At 41.2% G+C, this 13,457-nt stretch overlaps 1 protein-coding gene across 22 annotated transcripts in view; it reads left to right on the forward strand.

The window, feature by feature from the left end:
• The window catches only part of gramd1bb (GRAM domain containing 1Bb), a 124,721-nt gene that overhangs the window by 98,700 nt on the left and 12,564 nt on the right, over nucleotides 1-13,457 (forward strand). For 12 of the 22 annotated variants that reach the window (XM_044201582.1, XM_044201570.1, XM_044201572.1 and 9 more), the window contains 5 exons: nucleotides 1,021-1,231; nucleotides 3,886-3,906; nucleotides 5,529-5,552; nucleotides 7,974-7,994; nucleotides 8,649-8,672. In XM_044201582.1, coding sequence (XP_044057517.1) covers nucleotides 1,021-1,231; nucleotides 3,886-3,906; nucleotides 5,529-5,552; nucleotides 7,974-7,994; nucleotides 8,649-8,672 — 301 coding nt within the window. Of the gene's footprint in view, nucleotides 1-276; nucleotides 384-1,020; nucleotides 1,232-3,885; nucleotides 3,907-5,528; nucleotides 5,553-7,973; nucleotides 7,995-8,648; nucleotides 8,673-13,457 lie in introns of those variants that run through there. The other 10 variants (XM_044201580.1, XM_044201581.1, XM_044201590.1 and 7 more) reach the window with 8 other exon arrangements.

A 13,457-nucleotide genomic window follows, 5' to 3' on the forward strand; every position in this document is an offset into this window, starting at 1 on the left:
ACAGTAGATCAGTAATTTGTGGCCACTAACAGCGCCCATTGGCTGGCAGTGACGTAATGGCTTGCATAACGCCATGTCAAGTAACCGTGCCTGGCGGGCGCACTGCCACACAGATCACTTGCAGAGCCTTTTGTTAGCTTCTGTCATTGTGAGGAGAAGGCTTCTTGCCGAGCCACTGACGTGTGTGTGTGTGTGTGTGTGTGTGTGTGTGTGTGTGTGTGTGTGTGTGTGTGTGTGTGTGTGTGTGTGGGTATGAGAAAAGAGAGCGTCTAGTGCTGGATCACAAATGCTACCTGATAGGAACTTTGTGTACGATGGAAGGACAGGGACTACCTGTCTGACGACAACAGTCCTTCCACTTGGCTGGAGAGCTGTTAGATGAGGTATTAAAGCAAATCCCCATGTTAAAGTCAACATGTACCTTTGTTTGAGATAATAGAATCATATGTTATAGGCCTACTTTAATACCCATCATGATGCTTTCCACCTGGCATTGTATCTCTGACCATTTAATCCTTGTTACACCTTCCAGAGTGGCTTTGCTACAGCCACGGAAACAGTTTTAGTATTTCAGAAGGAAAGATCCTTAATTATTGTAAGGCCTCATATTTTACAGGATTTGAAATAAACAGCTCAATAAATGATTTTCTTGTTGCTTTTAAAGTGCTGCATTAGTGAGAAAATCCTCCTGTCATGTAAGACGGTGTCTTATTTGTTTCCGTCACTGCTGCTACTGCTGTTGTTGTTGTTGTTGTTGTTGTTGTGCTTCAAGCCCGTTAAGCCTCAAGTGATGTAAGCATGAGGAAACAGTGTATGTGCTGTGCTGCTCTCCACACTGATCTGTAAACTAACAGCACTACCTTGCATGGTGTTTACACTGATATATATTTAAGGAGCGTATAAACTTTTTAAATTTTGAAGACTAGATTATACTGTGTCTTAACTTTTGTAATAATAGATAACATGAGAATGAATATGTAGATGATTTTCTCAACCGTCTTTCTTTCTCTTTTCTTTTAGCACTGCCAGTAACTCAAACAAGAGCACGCCTGCCTGCTCACCAGTCCTGCGCAAACGCTCGCGCTCTCCCACACCGCAGAGCCAGGAGGGTGAGAATATGGTCGAGAAGGGTTCAGACCACTCCTCTGACAAATCCCCCTCTACGCCTGAGCAGGTTGTCCAGAGAACATACTCCCTGCAGTCAGCAAGAAGTGGGGGAAAGAACTCAAAGGTGAGTGACCAGGAGATGCTCCTTTTTTACCTGTTTGACACATTTCCTTGCTACATTGCCTTGCCTCACAGTTTGAAGCGTGGCACACTTTCACTGGATTTTAAAACATATTTAGTATCTAACTTTCAGCACTAAAACTAGTTCTGTCAAGAATGCTTCACAGTGTGTCCTTTCCACTGAAAAGAGTTGGCGCTGTGGAACGAGATTCCTGGTAGAGAACAATCATACAGCACTTTGTGCCTCACAAAGCTGTTCTAGCATTTTCACAGAGTAGCTGTTGTGAAAGGCTTCACTGTGGGACACGAGGTGCCAATTTCACACACATGGATTAAGGTTCAACTGGTCAGGATAAGGCTTAAGACGCTTCTTTGAAACTATGAGTTATCTGACCAACAGCACACATTACGACTCATTGTACTTGTTGTCTGTGATGACTAGGCAGACATACCTGATTTATACCGCTTCCTCTGACCAGTGTAATTGCACATTACACCCTAACGTCATGAAAATGCTAACACTTGATTCACAAAGTCATATATGTACTTCTTTTTTGTTGTTACATTCACTTTAATGTGGATACAGAGGGAAATAAAAGAAGTATGAGAGTGCATGTGTAACAGTTATATCTACATGTTTACTTACAGTAGGAATATGACACGTTATCCCTTTCTTGTGTAAAGTAGAAACAAATCAGACGAGGCTTTTGTTTGATGTTTCACAGTGATTTTATAGTGATCATAGTGACTTTATGATACTGTAGTCGAGATGATATGGCAACTGTTGCTGTCACATGTGCAGCCATTCATAAACTGACTGCATAAACACGTCACAGTCGGCCCGGCTGTATTCCTTGTACCCAGTGCAGTGACGTACCCTTTATGATTGGTTATTGACTTGTACATACTGATATGTAACTAGTGAGCTGCAGCTATCACTCTCCCCCCTTAGGAGAGATTGCACCCTCCTCTCCATTCCAGCCTTTCATTTTTACATCCCATATACTCCTTAGTCTTTTACTCTCACTCTTTCCTCTTCTAAAACTACAATTTAATGGCAGACAGGACAATCTAATGTTGAAATGTTGCCACTGTATCCTACCCTGTCAGAACTGTAATGCAGGAGTGAAAGCATGCTTTATCTATTCAACAAATGGAGTTGTGTTTAGTTGAATTAGTTTATTTACTCACTATTGGGGTTTTTATTTTCATATCCGCTAGAATTAGAGGTCAAATCTAGTGATGCAGCACAGTGATGAAGAAATCTTGTGCATCAGCCAACTCTGACCTCAAATCAGTGCCTTAACAGACAGGACAATGAAACAGGATCTGCAGGGATACAGTCTGGTGCACACAGTTATAGTTAAAGCTGTAAATAAGATGCTGCAATTAACAAACAGCATGTCTTCATCAAAGTACTGTAATATCAAAGTTACTCTGATGAAGACATGCTACCTCACCATACTAACTAAAGCCATGTGCTCCACACCATATCATTCCTAAATTAGTGATGTGCCTAAGTAAAGACAGTTTTGTTTTGAACCCTTTTAGTTTGTTTACCTGTTAGATGGAGATCCCTTTTTTCCCCTCCTGATTCTAAGATTGTGTGTGGACATTCAAGAAATTAGTTCAGCCTAAAATTGAGTTAACAAGAATGGTGTGTTTGGGTTTAAAGAATAGGTTCACATTTTTTCAAGTCTGTCTTAAAACAATAGTCAGGTGCCCATATGAATATTGAAACACGTTTTACTTGCTGTTATTTTTCCTCCTGCTAATACTGACCATCATGAGATTCTAGTGATGGGGGACAAAAGTCTGAAGTGGATTTTTGTCGCCCGTCACTTCCATTGGAGGCGCATTAGGAAGGGATCTCTTGATGGCCAGGGGGAATAATTACAGTGTTGATATAGGCATGTAAGTATTGTTTTCAGACAGTCTTGAAAGAATGTGATCCTATCCTTTAACAGCAAGTTGGAGAACGTATTGTCGTCCTCAGAGGTTTGCTGTGTTGTTACTGGTTTCAAAAAAGAGACAGCATTAATTGTTGCTTTTCAGATACATCTTTAGCTCTTTGTCTTAAAAGTGGTTGCTGCGACTCTAAATAGATAAGTTAAGAAGAGAACAGGAGCAGAACCCTTGCATCCGTTGACATCCCAAGCACTTACTGAAGAAACCGTAGACATTGATAGAAAAGGATTCAAAATGGAAGAGTTGTTCAGGTGTTGTACTTGCTGTCCTCCCCCTCATCTGCATCTCCAATTCACAACTGAACTCAGTGATGGGTTGAATCTTTCAGGTTATTTCACAGAAGGAGCATGTGGCGCTAATCTCTTGTACGCTCAACACTCAATTTGAGCTTGCAAAATGTTAGAAATAAGCCATGTCACTCTCGTCTTCATTTACCTTCTCATTCTGTCCTCATCTGTTTTAAATCACTCGTTTTTGTCTCCTTTTCTTTCATCATTTTCTGTCTCCACGACACAGTGCGCACGCTTTCTCTCTCTGCTGCTGCTGCTACATGCCATATGATAATGTGTGCCATCTGATAATGACTGTTCAGCTCTTCTGTTTGTACTTTCAGCTGTTTCTTCTTGCAGTTGATTTCTTTTTCATTTTTCTATCTGATTTTTCTTTGTTCTTCTCCTGATTGCATGCTAGTCTCACAAGCGACTTTCCAAAGTAAGCATTACTCTTTTTTCTGTTCTTCAAATATCTCTGTGCCCACCTTCCCTCTGCCCCACCTCTTGTCTTGTGAGCCGCTCTGTGGAAATGTCCGCACCCTGTTTGCAATGCTTCACCCTGAACCCAGCTTGTTCCCGTGCACACTGCCACCGTTACAAGCCCCATCTGCACCCACAATCATAGCAGATGGATATTTCTTAAAACACCCCCTTTCTTAAGACAGCCCCACACAACCAACCGCACTCACTTCCTCTCCTCTCCTGTCCTTTCCTTTCTGGTGATATGCAATGTAGCAAATTCCTGATAGCATTTTCAAATATTTGTATAAAGCGTGGTATACATACTGTATATAAATATAGTCAGGATCAGGACATGCTCTTTTTTGCTATTCAAATGTAGGGAAATAAAAGAAAAAGAATAAAAAACCAAATACACAAATATGAAATGGAGCCTTATTTTTGAGATTTGAAATGAAAAAAATAATGTTTCTGGTACAAATTCCTAATAAACAATACTGCAAATAATTGTCTAAACTCCTTTCTATTTTCCTATTCCATTTTTCTGCTTTGGCCTGTGTCCCATCCCTCTCTTTACAAACTTATCCCGCTGTTACATTTCGGTAATGAGAGCTTTATATCTGTCATGCTGTGTAACTGCCTGGCTGCAGAGGGATAAACTCTTAAAAATCCTGCCAGCATCCCAGTCCAGAGCTCCAGGACTTCATCATTATTTGAGCCGTTCTCTGTTGCAACATGAGAGGATCCCTCCTGCTCTTTTTTTCTCGCACCACAAGCCCAAAATCCCCCTCCCGTCCCTGTGAATATACTGCAGGCTGGGGTCACGTTTTAGTGCATCGCCCATATTGTCGCTTCATCCATCCAATTTGCTACATGTCAGACTTCATCCCACTTTTTTTGTCACTCATTAAATTTACTGCTGAGTGTATATAGGGAGTCAGTATATAGAGTCTCATTTGTGTCGAAATGTTATAGACACAAGCAGAGATGGGGCAGTCAAACACAGGGAGACAATAAATGGGAGGTTGGTGTGAATAGCAGCCTCACGGTGCTCTGTTTGCTGCTATGCAGTTGCACAGTTGCTGCTATGTCAGTTTTACACACATACACACACATATATCCTAGTTGATTACATCCCTTTTCATTTCTGTGGCACAGTCCAAGACCCCCGTAAGCCTCTGTGGTCAGAAGTGGTCACATGACCCCAGACATGGCGTGAGGTTGTCCCGGCAACGTGAGCTTGATCACCCTAGCCCTAATGCAATCCAAATAAAAGAGTGCATTCAGCGAAAGGGCTGCCATGCCCCTCAGCAGCGAGGGCCGCATGACGATAATAGCGACGATGACACAACAATAATCAATCAGGCTTCACATGTAACATACAAGCTAGGTGGAGAGTCAAATTCAGTAGCACAGTAACATTTTCAACATCAGACCTCTGAAGCTGTCGCACTGTAATGGCAGTTATGTGCTTCAGAGTTGTTTATGAACCACAAACTTATTGGACCTCAGCTTCTTCTCTCTCATTTTCTATTTCTTTCTGTGTTCATGTTGCTCACTGTTTTGGTTAACGTTTTGTTTTCTCTTTTAATTTTCTTTCAGTATGACAGACTAAACCTGATTAAAGTAAGCATTTCTTCTTGTTTTCATTTGACCCATTGACAATCCCTGCTGGCCCCCATTAAATCCACTGGCCCGCCACTTCCTCTGTAGCTGTGCGACTGTAGGATCCCCTTTGATAGTTTCAGTCCTTCGTGTCCTTTCCCATGCTTTCCATCCCCTGAATTAATGTGAAAGGACAGTGATTTGTGAACTGTGTAAAATTGTTTGTTTTAAAATGTCTTTATATTGAAGATTCTGCATTATTTAAAGCCTGTTGTAATCTGAAATTCACAGCACATTTCTTTTTTGAATCTAAAAACCGATGCCACACATAGTATTTGTTTGCAGTGATAGGGCAGGTTGGTGGAGTTTAAAACCATCACTTGCACTTCTATGAGTACTTTCCAACAGTTCTTTTGATTAATTTTGTAATGACAAGCCAGCCATGGAAGTATTATAAGGGCCTGCTTGCCATCGCGAGAGAGACATGTTTGATGTTTCTAACTCTGGAATGATTTCTCCCACAAAAATTCACTATTTCGTTTAATGACAAATGTCCAAAACAAAGATGTGGTCCTTACTAATTCTTTTGAAGCTGTGCATCCAGCAAAAAAGTTCATATTTCTTTGGTGATATTTAAACCAAAGAATATAGTTTAGAGTTATACAATATATATACCCAAGCCATCGTAAATCCAGAGAGGAGTCCCAAGCAAAACTCTATTCAACTGTTGGATAGTCTCTCTCTCTCTCTCTCTCTCTCTCTCTCTCTCTCCACATGTATACAATCACATAAGTAGTCTCTCTCCATGTAAACAATGCTGTCATAAGTCTCGCACACTCCCTAGCGTGCAGTCACACAAAGTCAAACACAATGGCACACACACACACACACACACACACACACACACACACACACACACGCCTTATCCAGACAGTGGCCTCAAAGTAATTCCTCACTCGTGTCACTGTCACCTTCAGATCAGATTAGCCCACATTAGCCCAGCTATCGTCACAGCCAGGCCTCGGGCCTGCTACTGCAGCTCACTGCCCGCACACTAGATAACCACCAAACCCTGTCAGACACAGAGGAAACTCTGACGACTCTAAGCACAAAAGAGAAATTGTTTCAAGGTTTTTGAAAGAGAAATGTACAGTGAACTCTGCTACATTTAGCTCACAAGGTAAACACATTCTCACTCAATCTTCAGTTACATTATGATAATCACTATTATCAAGTTTGCAAAAATGCATAAATATTTAATAGTGGTCTTGCTAGGAAAGGTCCAACTATAACTCATCATTAAATGGTCTCCAAAATAGGAAAAATAAGACTTTGTTGCTAGTTAATTCTTGGAATTTTGTTGTCATTTTAACTTAAAATTTGGTGCTTTTATTTATTGTATCACTGGAATCAGACACTGGATATCACTTTTTACCCCTCTACTCTCCCTCTTCTCCCCCTGAATACCCTCTCCCTTGTTTCACCCTCTGAATAATCACCTGCATGTTTCCCCTCTGGGACTTTTGCTCTTAGACTGTTAGAGCGGAAAGTGTGTTTATGTTGCTGGAAAATGTTGTAAAGTCATAGTCATGATTAAGACATATCTCTGCTGCCCTCTGCTGTTGTGAAACTGCAACAGAATCGATTGGTTGTTTATGAAGTGCACACAAATTTATGAAACATTTCATGAATATCAAGAAACACATTTTACGATTAATTTGATATGGTATGGAGCATTAAATCTTATCTTCACACTTCTCACAAAACTGCTCAGAAGGTGAAATAATTTCACTTGTTATTAACTTGTTTGAAGAAGTTTCTTGAATTGTAAAATGTTGTACATGATTCAAAACTTTAATTTCTAGAAAATTTCACAGCACTTGTTTAATGGAACAACTTTCAGCTAAATTATAGGTGACTGAATGTTTTCTTAAGACAGAGAGATGGTCATATTGTAGTACATGCATGTTAAATAAAAACACAGTACCATCATTTTAACAGTATATCTAATGTGTTAATTTAGTATATGGCAGGTTTGGACTGAAATTACTTTCAGTTGCGCCAATACAGGAAGCAGACTTTCCTCAGAAATCCTTTTATTTTGAAAGATTCCTATATGTGAATAATCAATAAATGTTTGAATTAGAGGACTTTGTGTCTTTCTGTAAATATCAGTATTATTTGAGTGCCGAGGTGAGCGAACTGAAAGAGAATTTCACCCTGCGTTTACCTCAGCACTTTGAGGTTCAAAATCAAGCACCGTTCAAACGAACAGATGGTCTCTGGCTTTTAGTGTTGATAACTTCCTGTAATTCCTGGCAGGAAAGAGTTTGAGGTACAGTTTGTGTCTGTATGTCTGTGTGAGCCCATAAGCCTGCTGCGGTTTGTACGAGCTTCACAGAGTTAAATAAATCCTCTGTCTCTCTCTTTTTCTCTCCACAGAAGAGCCAAAGCTGGTACAACGTAAGTCACACCTTGTTTTTATTCACTCTATTAGTCTTTTATGGGTGTATATGTGTGCTGGTGTGAGTTCACGCCATGTGCGTGACTCCTGGAAGTCTCTTGGAGTTGAAAGGTTGCTGTCCTTGACCCTGTTTACTGGAGCACTGAATCACTAGTGTGGGTTATTGGTCCTCCAGGTGGGGATTAGCATGGGTTTAAAAGAGCAACAGGTGGTCCTTTCTGATGCAGGGAATCAAGGGAATAGGAAGGTAGTACAGTAGGACGCTAGATATGATACTTACTAATTGTACCAAATTTCTTCTTCATGGTACACACAGTATAGACTCAACAAAGCCTTAGTGTTGCAGTTTTATATAGCACCACAAGATGGAGTGCTAACACTATTTCTGACCCCACCATAGTCCTTTTACATGTGGTCAGTTGCTGAACAACCCCTTAGTTATTATTTTTAGCCAACTTTGACCTTAAAAGATGCCTGTTGTGTGAATTAAGCCCACAGAGTGAGCAAGAATGAGAGTGTTGGACTTTACACCTCTGTGTTAAACCCTAGTTTCTCCAGAAGTGTCTTTATTGGACTTTTTCCCATTTTATGTTGTTTTATTTCTTTACTTTTTTTTTATTCCCTGTGTATACACTCTTCCCCTCTCTCCCCAGCATGAAAGACAACACATCCTGAGAGTAAGCATGACTTATATTCCTGTGCAACCCTGGATATCTTTCTGTCTCTCTCGCTCTGTATTTTGGTTCTCAGACCGGTGGAATGACAATATCCCTCCTGCCTGTTTCTCATTCCATTGACTTCAGTCAGTGTTGTTACCATCTAATAGCAAAGCCAGACTTTGGAGGAAGTGATTTTGACATGTTGAAATAGACATCTTAAATATTTGTGGAACTAAAGCCCTATAGTTTTTATTACAGAATGATTCTTTGCTAGTGGTCTTATTTTATTCATTCAAATTTGTCTTGACAGGAAGAGTGTTCTGGATTTGTATTTCACAAGTCCCTTAAATGGTGGCCAAAGGCCTGTCACGTCTCAAACTTCTAATTCTGGTATGCAACAGGTGGTAACAAGCCCACTGAGTTTCTCACTGTACTAAACAAATCAACAAACCATCACAAGGGCCTCTGGACGAGCCTTGAATGCCTTTGAACAACAGGGGAACGAAGCATGGTGCTTTAGGTCGTGGCATGTTTCCCTCCAGCCTGACTGTTTCTGTGCCCTTGTCCTAATAAACAAGAACGCTAGGACTTTATGCTTTAGGGTCCAGGTATGACAATCAGAAGAAAACACATGGACCTCCCTGCAGATGGGAAAATGGAGAAATGCTGTTGAGTTCAAAAAAAGGCTTGGTCCAAAAAGTCCAGTCAGCTTCTTAAAATACTTCTTTAATGCACCCAGCTATAGTAAGCCACTCACATTTCCTCTACTGACCAGAAAGGAGCTTACAAGTAACAATCTAGAGTTGATGTTGCTCTGACTTGTACACTTTTAATGTCTAACAGATGTAAATGTCATGTTTACAGATGACATACAGCTGGCTACTAGCACAGTATACAGCAAGTGTACAAGATACCAGGATCATCTGCTCTCATCATCAAATGCACTGCAGAACAATTGATCATCTTTTTGTATTATTATTGTACTATTGAGTTATTTTCTAAAGGATAAAGCTGGTGATGTTATATTATTTTATTGTCAACAAATCCCATGAAAAGATTAGAAACAACAATGAGTTGATTCTACTAACAAGTATTGTCTGTGTAGCAAAAACTACATACATCTTATCCCTCTGTGCCATAGAGCTCCATTGTTTTATCGAAAACACATCAATGAGCCACACTGTTACACTGGGTGACATGTTCCTTCATTACCATGAACACACACACTGCAGTTTATTTTGATTTAGTCCCACAAACAACATCCTGCTCCCGGAAGTACTCACTAGCATAGCATGTGTATGAATCCGCAGCCGAAAATAGTCCACAACAAACACACTGTTTACCCCAATTTGAGTAACATTTGTTGAAAACCACAGTACCCAGCTGTTTTAGAAAATGACTTAGCCTTTATAAAACTGAAACTGTATATGTGTGATCTGTTTATAAAGGTTTATGTAAGTAGGAGCCAGTGGGCTTTGGAGTTCCACAGATTAGGAAAGTCGCAAAGGATCGAGAGATGGACTAACACATCGTTGGTTTTGGTCTTTTCATGGGGTTTGTTGACAATAAAAATACTGCAGAGCAACGGCAGCCTTATCCTTTGAAACAAGTTTAAAAAATCTGCCAACTAGTTTAGAGTATTTCACGTGCTTCCAGTACAAGTTGTTTTAAAAACTTGCTGAAATCAAGTGTAGTTTTCTCGATACGTGTTATGAACTGCATGGCAGTAAGTGTAATCATCAAACCACATTGACATAGTTTTTCTGGTTTAAAGTACTAAAGTTTTAAGTACTAAAAGCTGAATATCAGACCAAATGGCTTGTGTAGATGGATGTTTTTTTGCTGTGTGGACTTGGCAGTGTGAATGAGAGTGGAATTTCCCATCGCAATTGATTCATGATGGTGAATTTATCTTTAAAAGAAATGTTCATATCAGTATTGGAGCTGTGTTCCTGACATCTTGTACACTCATCCTAACTCATGCAATAAATACTGAAGCTCAATCAATATGTGAAATATGTCCAATAGGTACTTTTACTGCAGTTGGCTGTGACTGTATGTGTAGGTGTCGTACCCATGATGCACCTGCATGTAGAACAATGTGTGCGTGTGTGTATGTGTGCACCTCTACATGGCAATGATGACTACCCATGGCACTGAAGTCACAGTGATTAAAAATCCATCCGTCCTAATGTGAGTTCTGAGCCTGTTAGAGATGCGCACAGTGGCCCAAGTTTGTCACAATGCTTCTGTAACAACCATACCCACAGGCTCCGGGAAGTTAGCAACAAGAGGGAAAACACTGACAAACAGTGCATGGATAAGTGAGATTAGTACTTTAGACAATGAATGAATTGAATTTGTTTAGACCTGCATAGATCGGTGCAGCAGAGTGTACATCAGGCCTTTCACGTTGCTTCACACAGATCGATACACATGCCCACTTAGCTTGCCTGACTTTCTATCAAATGAAAAACGACCATAGTAAAAGGATGGGATTGTTTTTAACAACCCCCCCCCAACACTAAAACCTCACCCTGGTTTACGGTACCAGTCTCTCCCATCCCCTACTGTTTGTCTAGCAAGTTAATCGTTAACTAATCCATAAACACTGTATCCGCAGTCCTACCTCATCCCAAGTCTCATACTGTCACGCCAGCACTGTTTTCCAAGTCTCATCTATTTTTCCTGCTTCAGATTGTGTCTGGTTCAAGTGGGGATTGGGAAATAACAGCAGAGGAAAAGTGGAAGTCATGGCTGAATTCCAGTGCACAAATGTGGGGTTTCCGCTGGGACCTCCATCACTATGCCCACCTTCTTGACTCTTGAAATATTTTTAGTTAAGAATAGTGGGAGGACATGCACACCAATTGTTTTTTAAGCGCTGCTAAAATGGGAGCTGCAAGCTCTGCATCTTTCTTGCCTGCCTAACAGAGGGTGATCAAGTATCAGGAGAACATGAATGACCTCAATACCAAGGCAGTGAGAAAGGAGGGGGCGCCTTTAAACCTTCAATGCCTTCAAATCGTCACTGACTTGCGCTTTTGGTACCTTTTAGTTTGGATTCCAGCAGCTTTTCATACATAAAATAAATGATCAAATGAAACAAACAAAGAAACATTTACAGTATGTTGGTCCAGCCACTTCACCCTGTGATTTAAGCTCTGGACTGCAACCCAGTACAGTCCCTGTCAAGATTGATGGTGTTGTTTTGCAGGCGGAGGTAACTGGAGGTTATGCTCACATCTGTTCTCTGTAACTCAATCACTTGGTCGGACAGCAAGACAGACTCAACACATACTTCACCGGACTGAAAACATTCATTTTCTTTCTTCTTACTGTAGCTTCTTTTTTCCCAGCCGAATTTTTTGTTTGTATTAGTCGTCCTCTCCACAAAGTAAACTTGCTTCATTCTTGGATGGTCATAAACTGGGTAATTACAAGGCACTCAGACCTGGACAGCACCACACACACACTCAGCTCACACACTTACTAGGAGGAGTAAGCAGTAAAAAAGGGAAAAGCTACTGGCATGACAATAAAGGACTTGTTGGCCGGGGTTACTAGAGGGCAACGGCCATAACTCCTCTCCCTGTGTGTGTGAAAGGAAGAGAGAGAGAGCCAGAGTACGACAGAGCGAGACAAGGATCATGTGGCTGGAGTGTGCCGTGTCCACCGCTCAACGCTGAAAGGGAGCAGCACCAAAACAGGGGGCGGATTACCGCAGCTTCCAAACCACTGGGCTCACAAGCTCTGTCTACTCTTATTTTCCAAACCTACTGTAACTGACAAGTCCTCCAACGTCAGAAGAGCCCACTGGGGCCCGTTTTGGAAAATTTGCTTCCATCCAGGCGCCAAAAAGTATCTGGCGCGGTAATTATGGAGTTGTATGAGGATTGTACGATGTCGGACTGGGAGGCCGTGCTGGAGCTGGATGAGGCGTTGGCAGGGTGGCTTCTGCAGGGTCCAGCTAGAGGGGAGTGGGGTTGGGAGTGGGGCTGGACTGCCACAGACCTTCAGGACCCTGAGTGGGACACTGAGGAGATCCCTGCTGTAAGTTGACCTCCACTTGTAAACTGAAAACCACAAGGCGAGGAGTGAATAAAATGATGCAGAGAAGTAAAAAAGTGTTGGGGTTTAGAAAGATCTACTGAGCTCTTTTTGGGCAAAGTAAAGTCACAAGAGAGGGGTCAGCAAAAAGGCTTTGTAGCAAGCTTTACTGTATGCTGCTGTAAGCATTCTGTGGTAATTCCCCACTACTAAAGAAAACAACTGGTTTGGGTATGAGTCATAGCTATTTGAATTTTCCCAGAGCTCATAGAGGCCTGTTGTTTGGAGTGTTCATCGTGTTACTGGGTGACTTACTTGATGTATGAACAGTGTAGGTGTGTCTGGTTGTTTCTGGTCATGGATGAAGGTTTTAAAAAGAAGCATCATGATGGCAGTTAAATTCAATTCCAGGCAATCAGTAGGGGTTTTCAGAGATGTCACTTGCATGTTTTCAGAGCGGTTTTTCTCATCACCACACTTCTCTCAAAGGCGAGTAGAAGCATAAACAGATACTCCCAAACTGTGTTTCAGTATTTCAACGTCTTTGTTTTACAAGCCAGGCACAAGTAGTGATTTTTAATAAGAACAAGCTGTTCTTTTCCCACCAGCCCTGATCCAAAGGAACATATTTTCCTTTTGTCTCAGTATATACCTCTTGTTACTGTATTGGCAGCTATTGTTTCCTGAAGCTTTCCTGTTGAAGGAAAGCATCTGGCACAGACAGTGAGAGCCCTCACTCTGGCACACGTTTGG

This window comes from Siniperca chuatsi, linkage group LG7, assembly GCF_020085105.1.
Source record: "Siniperca chuatsi isolate FFG_IHB_CAS linkage group LG7, ASM2008510v1, whole genome shotgun sequence".
Classification (NCBI taxonomy): Eukaryota; Metazoa; Chordata; class Actinopteri; order Centrarchiformes; family Sinipercidae; genus Siniperca; species Siniperca chuatsi.